The sequence below is a fragment of the Zasmidium cellare genome (genome assembly GCF_010093935.1).
Source record: "Zasmidium cellare ATCC 36951 unplaced genomic scaffold M409scaffold_2, whole genome shotgun sequence".
Lineage (NCBI taxonomy): Eukaryota > Fungi > Ascomycota > Dothideomycetes > Mycosphaerellales > Mycosphaerellaceae > Zasmidium > Zasmidium cellare.
In genome coordinates this window covers 455402-475330 of record NW_022986946.1, presented here as the reverse complement: position 1 = coordinate 475330, position 19929 = coordinate 455402, and the positions used below count along the sequence as shown (strand labels likewise).

At 54.4% G+C, this 19929-nt stretch overlaps 7 protein-coding genes across 7 annotated transcripts; 2 read left to right on the top strand and 5 right to left on the bottom strand.

Annotated features, from left to right (window-relative positions):
• Nucleotides 1-211: 211 nt before the first annotated feature.
• Nucleotides 212-1284, top strand: M409DRAFT_62478 (uncharacterized protein; the record flags this gene model as incomplete). Its single annotated transcript, XM_033815191.1, has 2 exons — nt 212-428; nt 488-1284. The coding sequence occupies 2 exons, from the start codon at nt 212-214 to the stop codon at nt 1282-1284; spliced, it is 1014 nt and encodes a 337-aa protein (XP_033673671.1).
• Nucleotides 1285-2339: 1055 nt separating this feature from the next.
• Nucleotides 2340-3731, bottom strand: M409DRAFT_62477 (uncharacterized protein; the record flags this gene model as incomplete). Its single annotated transcript, XM_033815190.1, has 3 exons — nt 2340-3034; nt 3089-3592; nt 3728-3731. The coding sequence occupies 3 exons, from the start codon at nt 3729-3731 to the stop codon at nt 2340-2342; spliced, it is 1203 nt and encodes a 400-aa protein (XP_033673670.1).
• A 2944-nt stretch (nt 3732-6675) lies between these two features.
• On the top strand, nt 6676-7851 carry M409DRAFT_16741 (uncharacterized protein; the record flags this gene model as incomplete). Its single annotated transcript, XM_033803747.1, has 1 exon — nt 6676-7851. The coding sequence occupies one exon, from the start codon at nt 6676-6678 to the stop codon at nt 7849-7851; it is 1176 nt and encodes a 391-aa protein (XP_033673669.1).
• Nucleotides 7852-8178: 327 nt separating this feature from the next.
• Nucleotides 8179-9366, bottom strand: M409DRAFT_16740 (uncharacterized protein; the record flags this gene model as incomplete). The annotated part of the gene is made up of 2 exons (XM_033803746.1): nt 8179-8906; nt 8967-9366. 2 exons carry the CDS (start codon nt 9364-9366, stop codon nt 8179-8181), a joined length of 1128 nt encoding a protein of 375 aa, XP_033673668.1.
• Nucleotides 9367-10165: 799 nt separating this feature from the next.
• M409DRAFT_49310 (uncharacterized protein) lies at nt 10166-10946 on the bottom strand (the record flags this gene model as incomplete). Its single annotated transcript, XM_033811207.1, has 3 exons — nt 10166-10284; nt 10329-10475; nt 10538-10946. 3 exons carry the CDS (start codon nt 10944-10946, stop codon nt 10166-10168), a joined length of 675 nt encoding a protein of 224 aa, XP_033673667.1.
• Nucleotides 10947-12044: 1098 nt separating this feature from the next.
• On the bottom strand, nt 12045-15869 carry M409DRAFT_62475 (uncharacterized protein; the record flags this gene model as incomplete). Its single annotated transcript, XM_033815189.1, has 1 exon — nt 12045-15869. One exon carries the CDS (start codon nt 15867-15869, stop codon nt 12045-12047), a length of 3825 nt encoding a protein of 1274 aa, XP_033673666.1.
• Nucleotides 15870-17830: 1961 nt separating this feature from the next.
• On the bottom strand, nt 17831-19728 carry M409DRAFT_49308 (uncharacterized protein; the record flags this gene model as incomplete). Its single annotated transcript, XM_033811206.1, has 5 exons — nt 17831-18661; nt 18711-19042; nt 19099-19170; nt 19224-19290; nt 19348-19728. The coding sequence occupies 5 exons, from the start codon at nt 19726-19728 to the stop codon at nt 17831-17833; spliced, it is 1683 nt and encodes a 560-aa protein (XP_033673665.1).
• Between the last annotated feature and the right edge of the window lie 201 nt (nt 19729-19929).

Genomic DNA, 19929 nt, shown 5'->3' with positions numbered 1-19929 from the left:
TTTGGTGAACGGCGACAAGACATCCTGACGGATCCAAAGTCCGAGAGCACCAGACAAATTCTGGTACGCTGCAAGGTAGGTGGGCGGTATAAGTATCCTTCTTTCCTGTTCTTCTGCTTCTTGTTCGAATCTCATCAGTTCGCCCGTCGATCAAACCATCTCGAGAAGAAGAAAGCATTCCATCAAATTGCCAGTTCTTATTAACGACAAGATGTCTCGCTACGCCGAAGCCCACGCAAACTACGCCGGTCCAGGCGATGCCCGACCAACCGCCCTCCAGATCATCAAAGACGAAGACCTCATCGGCAAGCTCTCAGACAAAGTCTTCCTCGTGACGGGAGTCTCATCAGGCATCGGCGTCGAAACCCTTCGAGCTCTACACGCCACTGGAGGACACGTCTTTGGCACAGTCCGCGATGTTGCGAAGGGTGAGTCCTTCCACCTCTCTTCCCATACCACACCTCCCTCTAACATTTATTTCCCCAAGGCAAACAAGTCGTCTCCGAAATTCAATCGCAAAACCCCTCCGGCGGCAAAATCACCCTCATAGAAATGTCAATGGACAGCCTGTCCTCAATCAAAAAGGGCGCCTCGGCCGTCCTCTCCCAAACCAAAACCCTCAACATCGTAATCAACAACGCAGGCGTCATGGCCACGCCCGAAGGAAAAACTCAAGACGGCTTCGAAACACAATTCGGCACGAACCACATCGGGCACTTCTACCTCTTCCAGCTGCTAAAAGACACCCTCCTCGCCTCCGCCACCCCCGCCTTTCCCTCGCGCGTCGTCTCTGTCTCGAGTTTCGGCCACCGCACGGGCGAAGTCCGCTTCGACGACTACAACTTCTCCACGCCCGGGTCCTACAACCCCTGGGTCTCCTACGGGCAAGCCAAAACGGCCAACATTTACTTTTCCAACGAACTTGAGCGGCGGTACGGCTCTCGCAACCTGCACAGCACGAGCTTGCACCCGGGCGGGATTTGGACGGGCTTGCAGAAACATGTCGATCCGGCGGGGTTTCAGTTGGATAAGAAGCAGGAGGCGTATATGAAGAGTGTGGAGCAGGGCGCGGCGACGAGTGTGTATGCCGCGGTGAGTGAGGAGTGGAAGCAGAAAGGGGGAAGGTATTTGAGTGATTGTGTGGAGCAGAAGGCGTTTCAGCATAAGGAGAATCCGATGTATGTCGGGGATGATGGGTATGAGGAGTGGGCGTATGATGAGGAGAAGGAGGGGAGGTTGTGGAGGGACTCGTTGAAGATGGTTGGTTTGGAAGATGATCAGTGAGTGTTCTGTTGAGTGTCATCTATGACTGCGACTTATTCGGTGGTCTCGTCTTCCACTTCCATGACCTCCACGTTCAGCATCTCCTTCATCTTCTCGTTCTGCAATTGCTTCCTGACTTCCATAAGGGCCTTTCCAAGGAGATTCTCTGCATCACGTCAACATCATCCTGCATCCTCACTCCAAAACACATACCTCCCCACCGATGCCTATTCCTCCCAGCATCATGCGCCAAAAACCCAATCCCCCAAATCCTACACAAACATCAGCCATCAGCCATCACAATCAACACCCTCACACCCCCACAATACCCACCCATCCACCGGATTAGCCTGCACCAAAACCCTCTGATCCGTATCCAACAACCTCCGTCTCAACTCCTCACTCTGCCGAAACTTGCAATAACACCCCTTCACCGCCACCCCAAACCTCACCCTTTCCCACACGCCCTCCTGCCCACCCACAAACCTCACCGCCTTGACAATCTCCCTCGCCTCCCCCGGATTCGCACTGCCCAGCACCGCGCCCGGCAAGAGCTGCCTCCGGTCAAACTCCCTTTTGATAGCGTCTCTGTCGGTCCCGCAGATGGACTCGAGGTCTTGGGCGCTAGTCCGCGCGAGGAGCAGGGCTTCGCAGTAGGCGGTGTATTGTTCGAGGGAGGTGAAGGTTTTGGTGTCGATGCGGAAGGGGCTGGCGTGTAAGGGGGAGAGGTAGCCGGTGATGGGGTCTTCTTCGCGCTAGAAGTAGATGGGGGCGAAGAGGGGGTTGCCGCCGGAGTCGAGGAGGAGGGTGGGTTCTTCCATGGTTGATGGTTGGTGGGGAGGAATGTGGGGATGGGGATGTTTTCTGGGGATGTGGTGTGTATGTGTAGTTGTTGTTGTCGAAGGAGGGTGAGATGGATAGTGAAGGGAACGGAGGCGTTGGTTTCAAAGCAAGGAAAGAGCAAAGCCAGACAGGGGAAAGTGTCGATGTATTCAAACATCAATCCCTCCTTCCTATATTCTAACTAAATCTATTGCCAGCCTCCATCACCACCGCGTCACCTCATCCACCAAAGCTCACGGCTCGAAGACTCCTTTCTTCATCGTCACCGCCGGCTTGGTCGCCTCCATCCTCACAATGTCCCCCCTCGTCTGCTCAAAACGCGTAGCCCCATACCTCAACAGCTCCGCAAACGTCCCCGGCTCAACATCCTTCCCCTCATTCTCATCCCACAAAATCCCCAAATGCGTGTCGTTGGTCAGATGCTTCCCGTGGGTGATTTTCTGCAGACTGGACTTGGTCAACAGCCTCCACACAAGCTTCTCAGCCTCTTGATGATCCTCGGAGCTGGGATCGCTGTCGATTCGGGTCGAGAGGAGGCGGTACTTCTTCTCGCCATTGAACCCGACGGTGGCTTCCGCGCCCCAGCATTCCTGGAGCGCGTTGAAGACCAGGACGTTGTGCTGCCAGTAGTCGGTACAGCTGAAGCCGTCGCCGGCGTCCTCGAGCATGGTCAGACGGACCCAGGCGAGCACTTGGCTGATGTATTCGAAGACGGTCTGGGCGTCGACTTTGAAATCCCAGTGGAAGTCTGAGGCTTGGCCGTCGCTGAAATCGAGCTTCGTGGCGAATTCGAGGAGCGGGTTGGCGATGATGCCTTTGTGGTCTGTTCGGCCTTGCCAGAAGGAGATGAAGAGGTCGTGCCACCGTTTGATGAAGGGGTTTGCTTTTCGGGCCATGGTGAAGTGGTTCGCTATTACTTGGCCGTACACTGGAGGATATCGTCAGGTTTGTTCTGCTTTTGTGTTTCGCAAATTGAACTCACTTATCGGCGTACAAATCTGGTACGGCGAAGCAGGATCTTCCAGCTCTTTCCAACCGATACGATCCAAATCCCTGAACAAGATATTTCCCACATCCATGAACACTCCACCGTGTGTATAAAGCAAGGCTCCTCTGAGGAAATCCGCCGAATGTGGTCCAATATACGGCCCTTGCATGTTGCCATGAACGAAAGTTTGAGGTAGAAGACTGCCGTCTGCGAAGTTCAAGGCGTAGTTTGGTGAAGTTGGAATCGCATCGACCACACGGACAGTCCAAGGGTTGCTGCTGGTGCTGTTTAGGCGGACCCAATTGATAACGTTCCTCTGGCACCATCCGGGCATCTTCCTGATGCCTTTGTCCCAGAAAGCCCATACATTCTTTTCTGATGTGACGGGGACATGTTGGCTGAGGGCTTCGAGGATTTCTTGATCGGAGCGTGTGTCTTTCGGTTCGACAACTTTCAGTTCTGAGCTGTTGGCGGAAGGAATCGTGAACTTGGGGGTCTCTATGCTGCCCATGTTGACTGTTGGTGTTACTGTGTTGGGAATTTATTGAAGCGCTGGAGCAAACTGTGAATGATTAGTGGAATAACAAGTGCGAACGTGGTGTAGTTGTCTTTTTGAAGAAGTGAAGTCTATACCCATGTAAACGTCCCCTACTGTCATCGAATCCTTCGACAGTAGTCGCATGAAGGACGAACAAGGGCCTTTTCGTTCAGCTGCCCCACAACCATGTTCGGCGTTCAGCCGCTCTGGTTCATACCAGTGGTCTGCACAACGCCGTTGATCGCACGAGCCATTGCCAGTCCACGAGAATGACACTCACGAGCTGTAATGGTTCTGTTTCTTGCAATTTCATAGCTAGTCAGTGCCAATCATCTGATCGCCATGGCCATGTCTCCGAGACTCGCATTTTCTGCCCGGTCCGTAACTCGCACCCAGAGGGCGAAAAGGCAGGGATTGACGGGGCTGTATAGATGGTCTCTTGCTGCGAATGTTAGCTATTATGTGAGATGTGACGGACCAACGTGAACTGGACCGCAGTCTTCGGCCTGAGAGCATGGCCACCGATCAAGATGATTGAGTGACTAGAATGGGAGAAAATGCAAATCACGGAGTAGACCATGGGCAGAGAATAGATAAGAGCCGAGTTGTGGTTTGTCGACACTCGTAGCCACGATGTTGAAGCTGGCCTCCGATATTGACTGCTTCTTTACACCTCCCGACAAGATGTCACGATCGGTATATACGACTTGAGTCTGCTTCGGTGAGCAGGGCCGTTGTGTTTTCATCTTGAGAATAGTCCAAGATGTTGTTGGGACATCAAGGCGGCGAGAGTGACAAGAGGTCCGTAAAGGCATTCTTGATGACTCGCTCCTTCCACGCTTTCGCACGACGTTGGACGACATGACGATCAGAATACTCTTGTTTCAAGAATATCCCCAATGCTAGCGGCCCGAAGAATAGGCATGACTCTCTGCGCCTTTTCTTCTCGATATTCCAGAAGTCGAAAATATTCAGTCGGCCTCTCCGGGTCGAAACAGTCCGACTCGTTCTAAAAGCGATCGCTCAGACGCGTGGCAATTGCAGTGGAGATGGACGAAGATATCTCAACCCTCCTATAGCGTGCATGACGCAGTGTCATGTATACGGCGGCGATGGCTATGCTGTGCAGCAACCAGTCCCGACGACTCGGCTTTGACAGAGGGTTCGAACGGTTCCTGGGACTGCAGAGACACGAAAAGGAAGTGCAAAGAAAAGGCACCATACCACTCTTGGCTGACATCTCGTAACAGCGGCGACCAGCTCGTGCAACGGTGTCTGAAGCCGGCTCGGGAGAGGAAAAGAGGTTGCATCCGGCGAATGCGAGCTCTCCAAATAGTAGCCGTTTTTCCCAGTAGCACCCCCTAGAATAGACCCTGACTTTCGAGAACAGTACGTCATGAGATCTCGCTTTGCTAGACGAAGATGCCAGATGGAAGATTGTCGTTAGACCACAGCTGCGAGATACTGCACAGAGCCGAAAGCTATCTTAGAGAAGATGGTGTGTAGGACAGACAAGCGAGCGTGCAGCTTGTTTCGGCGGGAGATATCTTTTTGGGGGGGAGCTCGCTGCCAAATACAGTGGCGGCGTAACAGAGTTCGTGCTTGGAAGGCTGAGCCGACAACCGAGTCGTTGAGATCTAACGAAGTCAATGGCATTTGCATCCTCCATCATACGACAGCTCCAATCACAGCTGCCGACGAGTGGTATAGCTGTTGGACGGTCGGTCGAGGTCGAGAACGATGACTGCGTTGTTTGAGGATCAAGCAGGATCCTGCAATACATCCAAGCTGCGACGGCCATCGACGATAGCAAGTCGCAGAGCCGCAGACGATCTGGGACAGAGTTCACTCCAGCTGCTGCAGCCAGCAGCGCCGTCTGACGGTCCCCACCAGATGACGAGCAGAGCATGTATCGGGGGGGGTTTCCCACGTTTCAGCGGCGGCTCGTGTCCCGCTGGCCATCGGTGGCATCGAGGTGTAACGCGCGCTCATTGGGAGGCGACGGCGAGCGTCTCGTATTGTGTCTGCATCCCGTCCATCACACATGACGTGTGGCCGATCCTGTTCGTCTCCGCATAGCGTGGCTGCTATTAGGAGGACGGATATAGGCACGAACGCTGCAGCACGGTGTGCTCGTCCTGCAGAAGTAGCTCGTCAGCCTGCAAGGTATAAGTTGTCGTTCACCACTTTGATGACCCCTCTGCCGCTGGTTGGCAACGACGGCTATCGAAATCCTCCATACGAATACGTCTCTTCCTATCGTTCGACTTGGGTGAGATTGGGCTAGCTATTCCGGCCACCACCGCGATACTTTGGAGGCGTCTGGCTGGCTCTTGGTTGAAGACCCCATTTCGAGCTCGAGCGGAGTGGTGAGTGTCCCAAGCCCCTTCGCTGATTGGCCGCGTCTTGGCCGGCATCATCTACGCAATCGTAGCGTGTTCGCAATATTTCCCGCGCTGGCGATAGAAGCACGTCGTCCATCGTCCCTCTCTGCGACTAATCAGTGCTGCAGACGGCAGTGGTCAACGGCGTGAGCATGGGCTAACGGTCTTGTCAGCAGAATCCAGTCTGAAAGCCTCTCACCATCCTTGCATGAGACGTCCGTAATATAGTGGAGCGCTGGACCGACATTATCTCGGACTTCGCGCCTGCTCGTCTCTCCTCCCTCCATATCTGCCCACTATTATCTACACATCTCGCTGCGCAGCGATTGCGATATTGTTATCGACGGTGCGCAATCAAGGCTCCATACCCACCACCGCCCCGCCCGAGCGCCTCATTCGCACGGCATCCTGCAGCAGCTGCATAGTCGATGCATGCAGGTGCGCCTTGACCCCGGCTCGACCACCACCAGCGCTGCAGTGTCCAGATACGCCAGCTGCATATTTCCCCTCGACGCCCTCACCGCGAGCTGGACGAAGAAACGTGCGATTCCTCCCCAGCCGCCCAGCGATCCCTCCCAACCCCGCAGTGCCCATTGTTCACCGCGAAACGCCGGCACGCACACCTCGCAACGCAAACATCGCCTGCGACACCACAAACCATGTCCGCGCTGGTCATGAACGCGCCGCCCGCGCGGAAACCGGTGCCAGGCCGACCCCAGCCTGCTCCCGCGCCTGCTTCCTTCACGATGCAACCCAAGCAGCCGCCTGCGCAGTACGGCCAGCACGACCGACTGCATGGTCGGACACGTACCAACTCGTCCAACGCAATCCCCTTCAACGACAACACCACCTCGCCGAACAACATCTCGCCCGCGTACAGCATGACCCAGCAGCAGCAGCAACAGCAGCAACAGCAGCAACAGCCGCCATTCTCCGGTCAGCAAACCCGCCGAACGCTCTCCAATGCAACCTCGTCCACATCCTCGACCAACACGAACGCCAACCCCAACGCCGGCCTCCAGCGGGTCCCTACCAACTCCGGGTACAGCACGACCAGCGGAGTCAGACGCTCGACTTCATCGCGGAGCAACTCCTCCGTCTCGCCCACATCCTACGTAGCGTTGATGCGTAAGCAAAAGGGCACTGTCTGGTGTGACAGAGCGCAACACGAAGACCCTCGAATCCTGGCTGCACAAAGACAAGCAAAGATGCGGGCAGCCGCGGAAGTAGCAGGAGGACACAGCTATGCGTCGATACGGACGAGCACTAGCAGTACAGGCGTAGTCGGTGGAGTAAGAAGCAAGATCAGACACCATGGCGCTCCCAAGGCGAGTGCTTACAACGCTACGGTCATCAGCGGTGCTGGTGTGCCTATGAGGCTGAGTGCTTCCGAGGTGGATGACGGCAATGACAGTGATGAGGATACTGGAGCTCGGCACCACGCCAGGAATGGCAGCGGTAGGAGTAGTTTGGGTAGCGGTCGACGAGGTCACAGCTACCAAGCCTCAAGTCTGAACCACGGTTACAGCAACGGCTCGACCCCACCAGCACACAGCCCAGTCGACAGTATGGGCGAACTGAGGGAGGAAGAGACGCCAATGCCGAATCAACAAGAGCAGGAAAGCTACTTCAGTGGACAAGAATACGAAGCTGGTGATGAGGAGAAGTTTGGCAGTGTCGGCGGCCTCCCCAAACCACTCGGCCCAACAGCCGAAGAGAAAGCCCAACGTCAATCAACCGCCGAAGATCTCAAACGAAGAGGCAGCGTAGACGACCGGACGATGACGATGAGCAACGTACGGCTCTACGTGGCGAATCCCGATTTGAGTGACTGAGAGGGTGATGTCCCCGCTGGCGGGTAGGGGTCACTCGCTCGTCACCTCCCTTTCATTTTGCACGGGAGAGTCTCAGTCGTTGGCATATCACTTGTTTTCCTTGTTTCCCACATCGTCATCAATCTACTAGCGGCATTACAGCGTTGGATACCACAGGCAGGCAGGCAGGCAGGCATAGGATCTGGATGGCGTAGCAGACCCGAGAATGGATTGAGCTGAGAGATATCTATCATTTTTTAAGCTCGTGTCATGTGCGTTGGCGTGCTTTCTTCTTCTTGATTTCATACACGCTTCTCTTCCCAAGTGAACAGGCCCTTTAGGACATCATCACAAGAACTTGAAAGTCGTGCCTTCTGCAGTCGTGAACTCCTTCATGGACGCCGGAAAACGACCGCGCCGCTTCTTGTCTGCCTGAAATCTCCGATACGCGCGAGACCCGCCTCCTTGAGGCTTCACCGTACACTCCTCCACCTTCTCAGTAAGGAGCTGGGCGAATGACACAACCAAAGGAGTGAATGGCTCGAGGTGGCGTCCCTCCTGCTCCCACTTGACGACAGACGCCTTCATCTCGGTGCTGACCCTCGCAAGCAGCGACGCCTTGCCGTCGATGAAGCCCTTCGAAGTGCTACGCACGAGTTTCCGCAGACTGGTCTTGTTCTCGCCCTCCCACTCTTTGACAGCCGCGAGCATGCGCTGATGAATGTTGTGCTGAACGTGATAGACGCGGGGTTCGCGGGTCTCCAGCATGCTTTGCTTTCCCTGTCGAATCCGCTCGCCGAGGTCTCTGAAGTAGCCGTGTGGATGGATCTGGCTGATGACCTCGCCTCCCTTGTTCGCAAACTCGCCGAAGGGGACCACAGCATGCAACTGGCCATTTTGGGCGCCAGCAAGGTCGAAGGCGTAGGATTTGCCGCCGAGTTCAGGCTTGATGTCCACGATGATCGCGTTGTGGCCGTATGGCGTCCCGTCAACTATTCCAGTCGAGACGTACTTGACGATGGTGTCGTTGCGGTTCACGTTGTCGATGTTGACTTCTTCGATCGTGGCGCTGATGTCTGTGGGAATGATCAGCATGCGGACTTCTCTACCATTATCAAGAGACTCAATGGTCATACCTCGCAGGAGCGTCGCCGCCAGCTCGAAAGTGTACGCAAAGGCGTCATTGCAAGCAGAGAAGACGAGCAGCTTCGCCTTGTCTTCGTCGTCGGGGAGCATATGTGCAGGGAACCGGTACAGGGGCCCGTCATTCTTGTCATCGGTGTACGAATCTTCGTAGACGTGCAGTTTGCCGCCGATCTTCTCGACCTTCTTGATCTTGATGTCGAAAGCGACTTCCCGGAACGCGTAGAAGATGCCCTGACGCAAGGCGCCAGTACGGTAGACGATTTGGCGGGTCTGATGGCGGTCGCGGCATTTGGTGTCGCAGTCGTAGGTCGGGGTCTCGGTGCACATGGTGCAGATGAGGGCAGGGAGCGGCACGGCCTTCTGGCAGACTGAGCAGGCCCAGTCGCTCATGGTGCTTGAAGTTGGTGAGTGCGTGGATGACGGTGACTTAAGAATGCTAAATCCAAAAAGCAGAAGAGACAGAGTAATTGACTGTGACGCAAACAAGCGAGAAGGTCCGTGCTCTCGAGTGAATGGTCGCCGACCGGGCCTTCTGGGCAGCGGTGGAAAAGTGACTCTCGAAGAGCAAGTTCACTAAACGGATCTCGTTTCTATCTGTTTGTCACGTGTTGTTTGTCTGATTGTAAGTCCTGCCCATTTCGCTGTTTGTCTGCAGTAGCGTCGTTTTCGGAAACGTGCATGCATGTGATTGCCAAGACATATGCGAGCTGGACTAGCGGCTTACCTCCAGACTTCACTCAAAGCTGCTCCTTCCGCCCTTTCTCCAGCGTAGTAAGTGCGAACTATCTTCCAGCCTCATCATCAGTCAAACATCCCTCGAACGCGCAGCCCTTTCCATGCAACACCACTCGCTATCCATACTTCTCCATCCACATCCTCAAAGCACTCGACCCGCACCCTCGATAGCCAACCCCCTCATCCAGTTCCGGCAACGAAAAGAACCCTCTTTTAATCCGATCCCAGGACTCCAACGGACATCCACTCTCCTCCCACCGCGCGACATAAGCCTCCAAATCCCATTCAATCTTCTCCAAAAGCGACATCTTAAACTCTTGATAGCCTTCCCGATCCAGCCTAAGAAGTCCCTCAATCCGCCCACCCCTTCCCGCCTCCCACTCACCAACAGCATTCCGCAAACACCCCTCAACCCCTCTCAAAGCGCACAAAACCCTCGGATCCTCAGTGCTCCTCAGCCGATGCCTGCCCTCAGCGACCCCTTAACAGCGAAATGCATGATACCCATGCGCGCGCAGCTTGCACAGATCCCGGCCTTCGCGACGGGCGTACACGTCGAAGGGGGAAGCACGGCTTCGAATTGATCGTTCTGCGCCCCGGCTAGGTCGAAGACGTACCGTACGCCTCGCCGTCGCGGGCTTCGACGCTGAGTGTGCTGTGCATGTAATCTGTTTCGTCGGCGGTGCTGTCGGGCTGGTGGCGGATGGTGCTAGTGGGGCTGGAGAGGTCGCGGAAGAGGCTTTCTTCGATGGTGGTGGTTGTATCTGGATTCGGCTGGTAGGCAGGTGGATGCTGGTCATGCTATCTGTGTGTGTTGATAGTTTACCTTTTAACAAATGTTTGCTCAACTCGTACGTGCACGCGATACTAGCTGTGCAGGAAGCCAGGGCCAGCAATTTCTCCTTGTCGCTTCGGAGTCGTACGAGGTGGTTCGGAAAGCGATGCAATAGTGCTTGATGACTCGACTCCGCTAAAGAGACATGCAGAACATCGCCATCCTTCTCCAGATCCTCGAAGGCCGCTTCTCGGAACGTGTAGAAAATTGCTAGCAGGAGGTCGCCGGCGCGGTAGATCGCTGTGCGAATGGGATTGTGGCAGACGAGCTTGTGTGATTGGAGGTCTTTGTCTCGACATCTTTCATCACAATAGTATGTCAGAGTCTCGGGACATTCGAGGCAGACGAGGACGGGGCGAGGAGCTGATCTGTCGCAAGTGGAGCAGAAGATTTCCGGCATGCTGTGTGACTGTACGGCCCTGCTAGGCAATTTGAGGGTCTCATGATGATGGGTTCTATAGGGTCTTACTTAATGTACAGCTGCAAGAATGATCGCTGCTTATGTTTCGCTCTTTGCCAGACTTCATTTTTGCGCCTTCTGGGCACAATGCGTCCTATTCTAGCGACACCACGACGAGGAAGAAGTCCGCAACGGTCGTATATCGAGAAGCACCTAGACATATTGATACGAAACAAGAGAATGGCACGCCGAATCTAGTAGAGTGGAGAAAAACCATGAGCGTAGGCCAAGGGCTCTCACGTTGTGGTTCAATAGTTTCAAGACTATGGCGGAGGATGAGGATGAGGATAGAGAGTTTCAGGAGGCTTGTGGGATGTTGGGCATCACTCGGTTGGATGAATGGAGTGTAATGGCGACAAGTAGTGGTAGTGTTGACCGGCTAGAAAGCTTAAGGCAGCAAATGGCAAGCTGGCATGTGCTCGACAAGACTCACATGCTCTCAAAATCCATCGCCGCTCACCGCTCACAGAACATCCATTCGATCAACCAGCACATACAAACAGACACATAAATCTCATCTCATTCCCAATCATCTACATGCAACCCAAAAACGCCCTCGCTGTGTAGTAGCAGTGGTAGTACTTGTAAACAACCCTCCCCAACCCAACCACACCCCATCCAAACCTGCAAGCAAAACAAGCTAAATATACAAAGACAAAGTCCCCATCTCATCTCATCTCCACTCAGAAATTATATTCTCTTGCGGCAAACCTGTCTCTTACTCTCGTTCCCGTTCGTTCGCTGATCTCGCGTTCGAACGCTGTACGTCTCTCGCACAAAAATCCTCACATAACGATATTGTTCCCAAGAAATGCTTTTTACTTTCATCGCGCGCATATTTACATCGCATCCCATCGCATCGCATGCATCGTTGCGCCGATGCCAGCCCGCCCAACCAACATGTGCAAAAGAAACCAGAAAAGGAAGCACACGCTCGCTCAAACTCCAAGAATGCCGGTAATCAAAAAAGTCCAGAAAAACCGCTCAGCGTGGGAAAAAGTGTACGGTGGTCAAATCGAATAGGAAGAAGGGTTTCGCTCAAGCGGTGGTGAAAGCCTGCTGCGTTGGGGTACGGGGTTCCTCAAAGTTGCCATCGAGGCGCATCTGTCTCATGTTGCCCTCGATGTCGTACTCGTCGCCAGGTGAGCGCGGGCCGCTCTCGAGGATGAAGTGCTTGAAGCTCATCGAATGCTTGTCGCTATCGACGGTGGTGGTAGGTTGCAAAGGTGGGTGAGTTGGTAGTTCGGGGACGTCCGTATCTTGAGGCGAATCGAAGTAATGGTCTCGCTCAGCTTTGGGGGTTGTGTCGTATTTGACTTGCTCCAGCATCTTGCCGATCGAGCCTACCGAGCTGGGCCGCTGTGAGTGCTCGTCTTCTATTTCCACATCGCAAGGCATGTCGTTGAGTAGACACCAGTTTCGATTCAGGTACTGCTCGAGGCGGTTGCATTGACGATCCCATTGCTCGGTGAGCAAGAGATGCGTCGTCTGAATGTCTTGAACAGTGAAGCCAGATGGGGGTGTACCACTCAGCGAAGGCGTAGGGCTATGCTGTTTTGCTCGAATAGGAGGCAACGACAAGGACAGTGGCGAGTTGTTGCGACGATGCGGAGAAGATGCCGAACGACCGCTATGCGATGGCAGTGCTTGCGAAGGTGTGTATGCCGAACTCGTCCTCTGCGCAGTCTTCTTAACGTTGGCAACGCTCCGACGCATCACACTGGCCGAGCTGAAGGAGCCCGACTTGGAATGCGTTGGCGATGTGGGTGATTCGAAGTCTGCCATGACCTTCATCGTGGCTTCGGCAGACTTGAAAGCTGCAGCCCGGCCATCGTTCATGGGCGGTAGGAAAACGAGCGTCGTGTTGTCGACAAGCGAGTTGACAAGGTCAGTCAAGCCGTGGAGAGGGATGTCGTTGTTGTCACAGTGAAGCTCCAGCAAAGTGCGGTTCTCCCTCAACACTTCCGCCAGTGTACTTGCACCCTGAAAACCAAGCTTTTGCTTCTCAACGCGGAAGATGTGCATGGTCTTGTTGAGCTTCAAACCAGTGAGCGCATCGTTGATACCGGCGCCAAACTTCGATGTCGCCAACCTCGAGTCATCACCGGAAAGATCCAGCTCCCTCAAGGTATCATTCTCAGCCAGTAGCTTGCTCAGAGCACGGCAAGTGTCTTCGCTTGCATCTCCTGGCAATGCCGTCTGCGACATGTCCAAGAACTGGATAGTTTTGTTCGCAGTCAAGGCCGCAATGATCTTCCTGAACTGCGGCTCCTCACGATACTCGATGGCCCTCATACTCAGGTGTGTGGGTGTGGCGCCGCTCGTGATGGCATCTGTGACCTGCTCCAGGCCCTTAGTCAGAAGGCACTGGCTGATGTCGAGATGCATATTGCGCGGCTCCTTTCTCTCCCACGCCAGGCTATGCAGTAACGTGGCCACATCACCGCCTGACAGGTATGTGTTGTCCACATACAGCTCATGCAGACTGTTCGATTGTGGGTGAGCGAGATATGTCGAAACAGCATCGACAGTCGTTGCATTCAGGGTAGTACCACTCAGCCGCAGCTCTTGCAGTCTCCAGATCAGAAGCGTCTCAGCTTGTATGAAGGACTCCGACCCGGATGTTCGAGACACGTTAGACAGGTTGAGCTTCCTTATGAATCCAAACATGCCGAGCTGACTGTCGAAAGCGCCAGGATTTAGTCGCGCTGCATTGCCTGCAATCTCCAAGGACTCCAATGTATTCTCCTGAGCTCGCAGGGCATCCAGTATCAGGCCCAGACTCCTGTCATTAAGCCCGCATCTATTCAGCTCAACCGCACGGAAATGGCAGGACTTATCCACCGCAGCGCCCACCAGATAATCCAGATCCGTTTCGCTGAGATCGATACCGTTGAGGCAAATCCAGTCGACATTGGTCGTCTGATGCTTACAAAGCGGGAACAGCGCTTCCACAATGCCACATCCAATGTCTTTGACCCGTGAAGGCTCATCGTCGGTGGGTTCTGGTGCTGTGTGCTTGACTGTGATACTTCCGGAAAAGTCCATCCGTCGTAATCGTTTGCTCGTTGCAGCCAGTGCTCGAATCTCCTGCACCAGTAGAGAGGAACGACTCAATTCAGCGGTCGACAATCGTATTGGTGTACCACGCTTCGTTTTTGAACATACATGCTCCTGCCCATAGTTGTCATGCAATCCATTCAGGCTGTCCAATGGTATATTCGCAAACGACAAGCTGCCAAAGGTCTCGTTATAGCGCAACGCGCGCATGATAGCCAGTAACTCAAGAGGCCCATAGTTCGGCCGTCGAGGATCGCCAGGAGGTAGCAGCTCGAACCGAGGAGCGTCTTCGCAGGCGTAGTTGATCGTATACCGCACATTGGTAGGGTTCACCCCATATGCCACACAGTATGCACTCAGTGTCCGATCCAAACAGCTATGCTCCTCAACATCAGATGCAGCAGGTGGTGGGAGAAGATCCTCCACTTCCGCAGGAGCAGTGAAACGGAACAATCGATGGCCGCATTCTGGGCGTAGGAAATTCTCCGCATAGTGCAACCGCGCGGCAATCTCATGTGATGCAGACGATGCGAGATGTAGTATTCTGGGCTTTTGCAGTGGCTGTCGAAACGTGAGTTCGAGGGTATCGTCCAAGCTGCTCACTTTGATCGCGGTCAGGGTGAGGATGCCGTGTGATGCTTGAGAGGGATTGTTTGAAAGAGAAGGACTGGAGCTTCGGACGACCGGCTTGACGAGTTGAATCAGATGTACCTTGTGCACACCAATAGCAAGAAAGCAGACTGTCGAAGCTACCTTCGTGAGATCGTCGGTAGATGCCCTGCTCCCTGCTTTGAGTGCAGTCTGCCGCTGTACAACCTTGAAGATTGCACAGTTATAAGGATCGTAGTCGTTGTCCCTCTCGACTATCCGAGCTGCATTCTCCAAGTTGAAGGAGGATATGTGCGTTTGTTGGCGTGCTCTGTAATCATACACAGCACTGCGGACGCGCTTCAACCAGACATCTCGATCTTCCGGATTGTTGAACTGTAAGGTCATTGACGAGGCCTGGCCTGATTCCTCATCCAGATACGATACATCCAGAGCAAAGTATGGCTTGCCATCGTCGAGCTTTTGTAGCGCAACCACCTGCCTCAGGGGTACCCGTCCATCTTTGTCGCCAGATGAATCTGACAAAGTCTGCAGGTCGCTCTGAGATCCAATCGACGGCATCGATCCATGACGTATGGTTGGGCTCCGACCAACTGTATGCGGTATTGACTTGAACGTCTCCGCCGCCTTCGCCTGCGACTTGTAGCGTATGATATGAACCTCTGTAAGAACGAGATATTCCTTCTTCTTCCGGAACATCCCCGCACTGGTCTGAACCTCACCATGCAGCAGGACAGACCTGGAGGGACTTGCGCCATCCACCGCATTGTCAAAGCTCAGCGAGGGAGCTTTGGAAGATGTAGTGGACAGTGGCTCGCCATTCCCGTATCCGTTGCCCATCAATTCCTCGCTGCTGGCTCGTACACTGTTCTTCAACGATTCAAAGACGGAGGGCGGCCGTTTGACGGCTTTCATGCTGAGCGAAGGTCTCCTGACATGAGGTTTGGACGTGGGCTGATCGGACAGCGGTCTCGTCTTCGTGTGGTCTTCGCGGGGCGCATCCGGGTGGTCGAGGGTGGTCTGAAGGCTCGGGGATCGGACGTGCTTGTGCTTCTTGGTCAAAGTTTTGTGGTTTTTGGCGCTGGAGGATGAGCTGTCGGCGAGCAGATCGTGTGTTGAAGGCAATTTGAGCGCTGGGAGGCCGAAGCGGCTCTTTCGCCTACCAAATGAGCTGTCATTATTGTTGCCGGACATCCCCCCGGTTTGGCGTGGAGTGTGTAGGCGCTGGCGGAAATTGGCGGAATCTTAGAACATTGAGATATAGCCTTTTCCAGGTTGTGAACAGCCGGGCTGGGTGAGGTCGAGGGCCAATTAGTGAAGAGCGGAAAGCATAACAGGATCCGGACAGCGCCTGGCTGATGGTGGGGGTTGGATGGCGGGAAGGTGATGGTGGTAACAAGGTCTCGCGTATACCTCGCCGCGCAGACTATAGCATAGAAGAAGAACGTAGTAGACGGTGGTAGTATGTAGGAATGAGAGACAACGCCAGCAGCACCACCACCACCACGATATCCACTCAGTCAAGCCACCACAGCCTTCTAGCTACAGCAGCCTTCAAGGTTCATGGCCGCATTACGTCGAGCCGCTCTCATTCACAAAAGTCGTGGCAAGACTCAACAAAGCCTCGCTCAAATGCATCAAAGACGGCCATCATCCGCTTGCAACACGCGAATTCCGGTCACTGCCAGTCAGCGGCCTGTATCGACAATCCAAAGTCGTTGCTCGTATCTGATCGTGTTTCAGAAGCCGCTGGATGACGCAGCAACTCGTCGAAGCGAGCATTGATAAAATAGCGATCGTCTATAGCATAGCATCACCACATCAATTCCTCGAAGAACAGCCGACCTTCTCATCCTAACGATGCTGTTGTCGAAACAAATTGTAGAGTTTGACGTTTCATCTCACGCACTCTATCACACCTCCGGCACACACTTCTGTCAACTAAAACAAATCTTGGCCGCTATCCGCCACCTATTCCTGGCCACACATCGCGGAGCGCGACAAACAAGGCCCGGGAACACGATGGACCGAATGGCGCTGCTGTGGCGAAAGCTCTCCCTCGACACCTCCAAAAAATCCATATGCTTGAAAAAGAGCTCCAAGAATAAACACATCGCCATTGAACCAGTGAGATGGAAGTCAGCCACACAGGCTCCTTGTAAGCTCTTCGTATTGGTCGAGAGGCCGCGTACTTCTTTTGCCTGCTTTGGGGATGCTGTGCTGTATAAAGTCCTTGTCTCAGGTTTTGTTCCTTCACGCTCTCACCTTGCTGCAAGCTGCAAGCTGCAATGTTCCTGGCCTGGCCCATGGAGTTCTGGAGCAGCAGCTGACGTGAAGCTCGTTTTCGGGTTTGGTCTCACTCCATCACTCCAGAACGTCCTTCCATACCATTCTATGCTTCGCCTCGGATACTGTACTGTACTATACAGCACATCTCGCGAGAAACATCAATCTTCAAAGTGGCGAGGTGGCGCCGAAACTAGCTCCGTATCGCTAGTCCAAACGGCTAGCCATCGTACGCCATTCCAAGATTACCTTACACACATCGTCTGGAAGCTTGCTCCCTCCAAGAAGAACCGTAGAACAACAGCACCAAGAAAAACTGTAAGCCAGCGCTAGCATTTACACAAAGTTCGGGGCCGAGAGAGAAGCAATACACCATCCATCATATGCTCCAACAAACCACCCGCCATCCTGCACATATTCATCAAATAAAAGCACGATCTTGTACACTACTGCGCTGTATTCAAGTTTCCTACTCGTCTTCATCACACGCCCAGCCACCTCTCTCTCTCTCTCTGCAGAACTGCATGCACAAGATCCCATGAACCTTGCCAAAAATCCTCCATCATCAAGGCCTGTCAGCGCCCAGACTTTCACTCTCACACTCTTCCGGCCTGATCCATCACACATACAAGACCAAAACACTCGCTCGCACGCCGGGGGGCTGGGCGGGGCCGCGGAACGAAGGAGCACGAGGAGCAAAAGACATGCATCGACTTTGACACGACGGCATCAAGTCTAGCAATCGACGGACTCATCAGTCCGCGGCAGACAGCAGTAGTGTCGCGTGAGAATCACGTCTCAGAGAAACATGAAAACGTAAACCCGGCACGACCTCGCAGCAATCTTTCTCACATTCAAATCTTCATCTATCAACCCTCCTTCAGCCGCCTCGTCGCCCTCGCCGCGACGATCGAACACAGCGCCCCGATAAAAAGACACACCCCGATCCCACTTAACCCCTCCGTCGAATGATGCTCATCCGGGTGCGCATCCTGCGCGAGCTCCGGACTCTTGCCCGGTTCTAAGATCGAGAAGACCACCCAGCTGATCGCCGTGCCTACGAATTGCGGTAAGGTGGTGTAGATGTTGAGGATGCCTAGGTAGATGCCGCTGAGCTCGCCAGTGGACGCGTTGCCGACGGATTCGGCCGAGGAGTGTCGGACGTGGAGGGTGGTGGGTGTGGCGTTGTTGTTGTCGAGTTCGATGTCGTCGGAGAAGCGGTGGGTGTTGGAGGATGCGTTGGGGGTGTGGGAGACGGGGAGGTAGGAGCCTAGTTTTTGGACTTCTACCCCGATGAACGTGCCCACCGAGAGACCTGCGATTGCGGATGGGACGCCAGTGATGGCCATGAGGAAGATGGCGAAGCCCACTGACTGTACCACAGGCGCCCAGATCATAAAGGCCGCGAACATGGCGCACCCCGCCGTCCAGACATTGAGAAGGGATGGCTTCTTGGTCCCTTTCGCAATGTTAACGACGGACTTTAGACTTTCGGGTGGGCGAGGTGTATAACCTGGTTGTTCCTCCTCGCCAGGACTCGTCACCAGCCACGGAAGGACAATGGCCGTTGTGAAGCCGACCGTGCTGTGAATGATGAGTCCTGTACTGCCAATGCGGCCGACCTCAGTCAACGCGTCTGCTGAAGCGTTGGGCGCTGCGTTTCTGAGGTAGATCTCGCCGACCCAAGTGCTGCCGTAGAACTAAAGACGCATTAGCCAAGTCCTCAACCATGCACGAGGGGACACCTACCATCATTGGAAACCATCCGATCCACGACCAGAATTGAATCGAGCATATTGCTTGTATGCGTTCCGGCAAGAATATCGCCCTCTCATAGATCTGCTTCACAGTCGACCACAGGCTCTGATCCGTTCCAGTGAACTTGCTCCCATCAGAGACAAGCACGCGTTCCGTCACAGCCCAGCAGGTCGTGAACTGCGTGGCCACCATAACCATCGCCGCAATGGAGCACACCTTCTTGAACTGCGTGTCGCCGAAGAGAGCGCTGGGGAGGACGGTGTTCAGGTCGAGCGCGCCAAAGCCGAACACAAGCATATGGCCAATGCCAATCATCCTAGCCACTTCAGAACTTCAGGACTTTCCACTCATATGTTTTGATAGGTTGATTTGGACTTACCCCATGCTGCTCCAAGCTGCTGCTGCGATACCGGTAGAGCATCAACCACCAGGGCTCTGCATGTGGCTTGCGCTGAGAATATGTCAACATCATGCCACCACTTCGCTCTCGAAGATCTCCCATACCGATGTTGATCACAAAGTCCAGTATGTAGATATCCACAACCGCCAGCATGACAGTCGTATGCCTCCTCTATATCCTCATCAGCATCAATCCCCACCCACACATCTCATCCCCAATGAAACGTACCCTCTCCCCCTCCTCAACAAACCACCCCACGATATCCTCCGCCCACCCCAGTATGATCAAACAGACCGCCACCGCGACCGTCCCACCCACCATGAACGGCCTCCTCCGCCCATACTTGCTACTGCTCTTATCCGAAATCATACCAATAATCGGCTGCATGATCAATCCCGACAGAGGCCCCGCAATCCACACCAGCGACATCTTTCCCTTGCTGAGGCCGAGTTTGAGGAGGTAGGGCGTTGCGTACGTCTGTTCGGTGCCCCAGCAGAATTGCAGGCCGATTAGGCTGAGGGTGAGGAGGAACAGGCGCATGAATTCCGAGTTGCCCTTGATTCGAGGTTGGCCGGTCCATGACGAGGCGCCTGTGGAGGTCGTCGTCATGATCGCAGAGGAAAGGTTTGTGGGGATCTATAGTGAACGAGTGGAAGGAGGGGACACGCCCTCAGTCGTGAAGTTGGTCGGTGCAAGGTGTCAGGTCAGCATTGGCCTGGCTGCTGCCACGCGTGGGCCGTTGCATGGATGAGTTCGCCAAACGCGCGTCGATCGTGCTTGGAAGGTCGCGAGAACTACAGCTCCAACTGA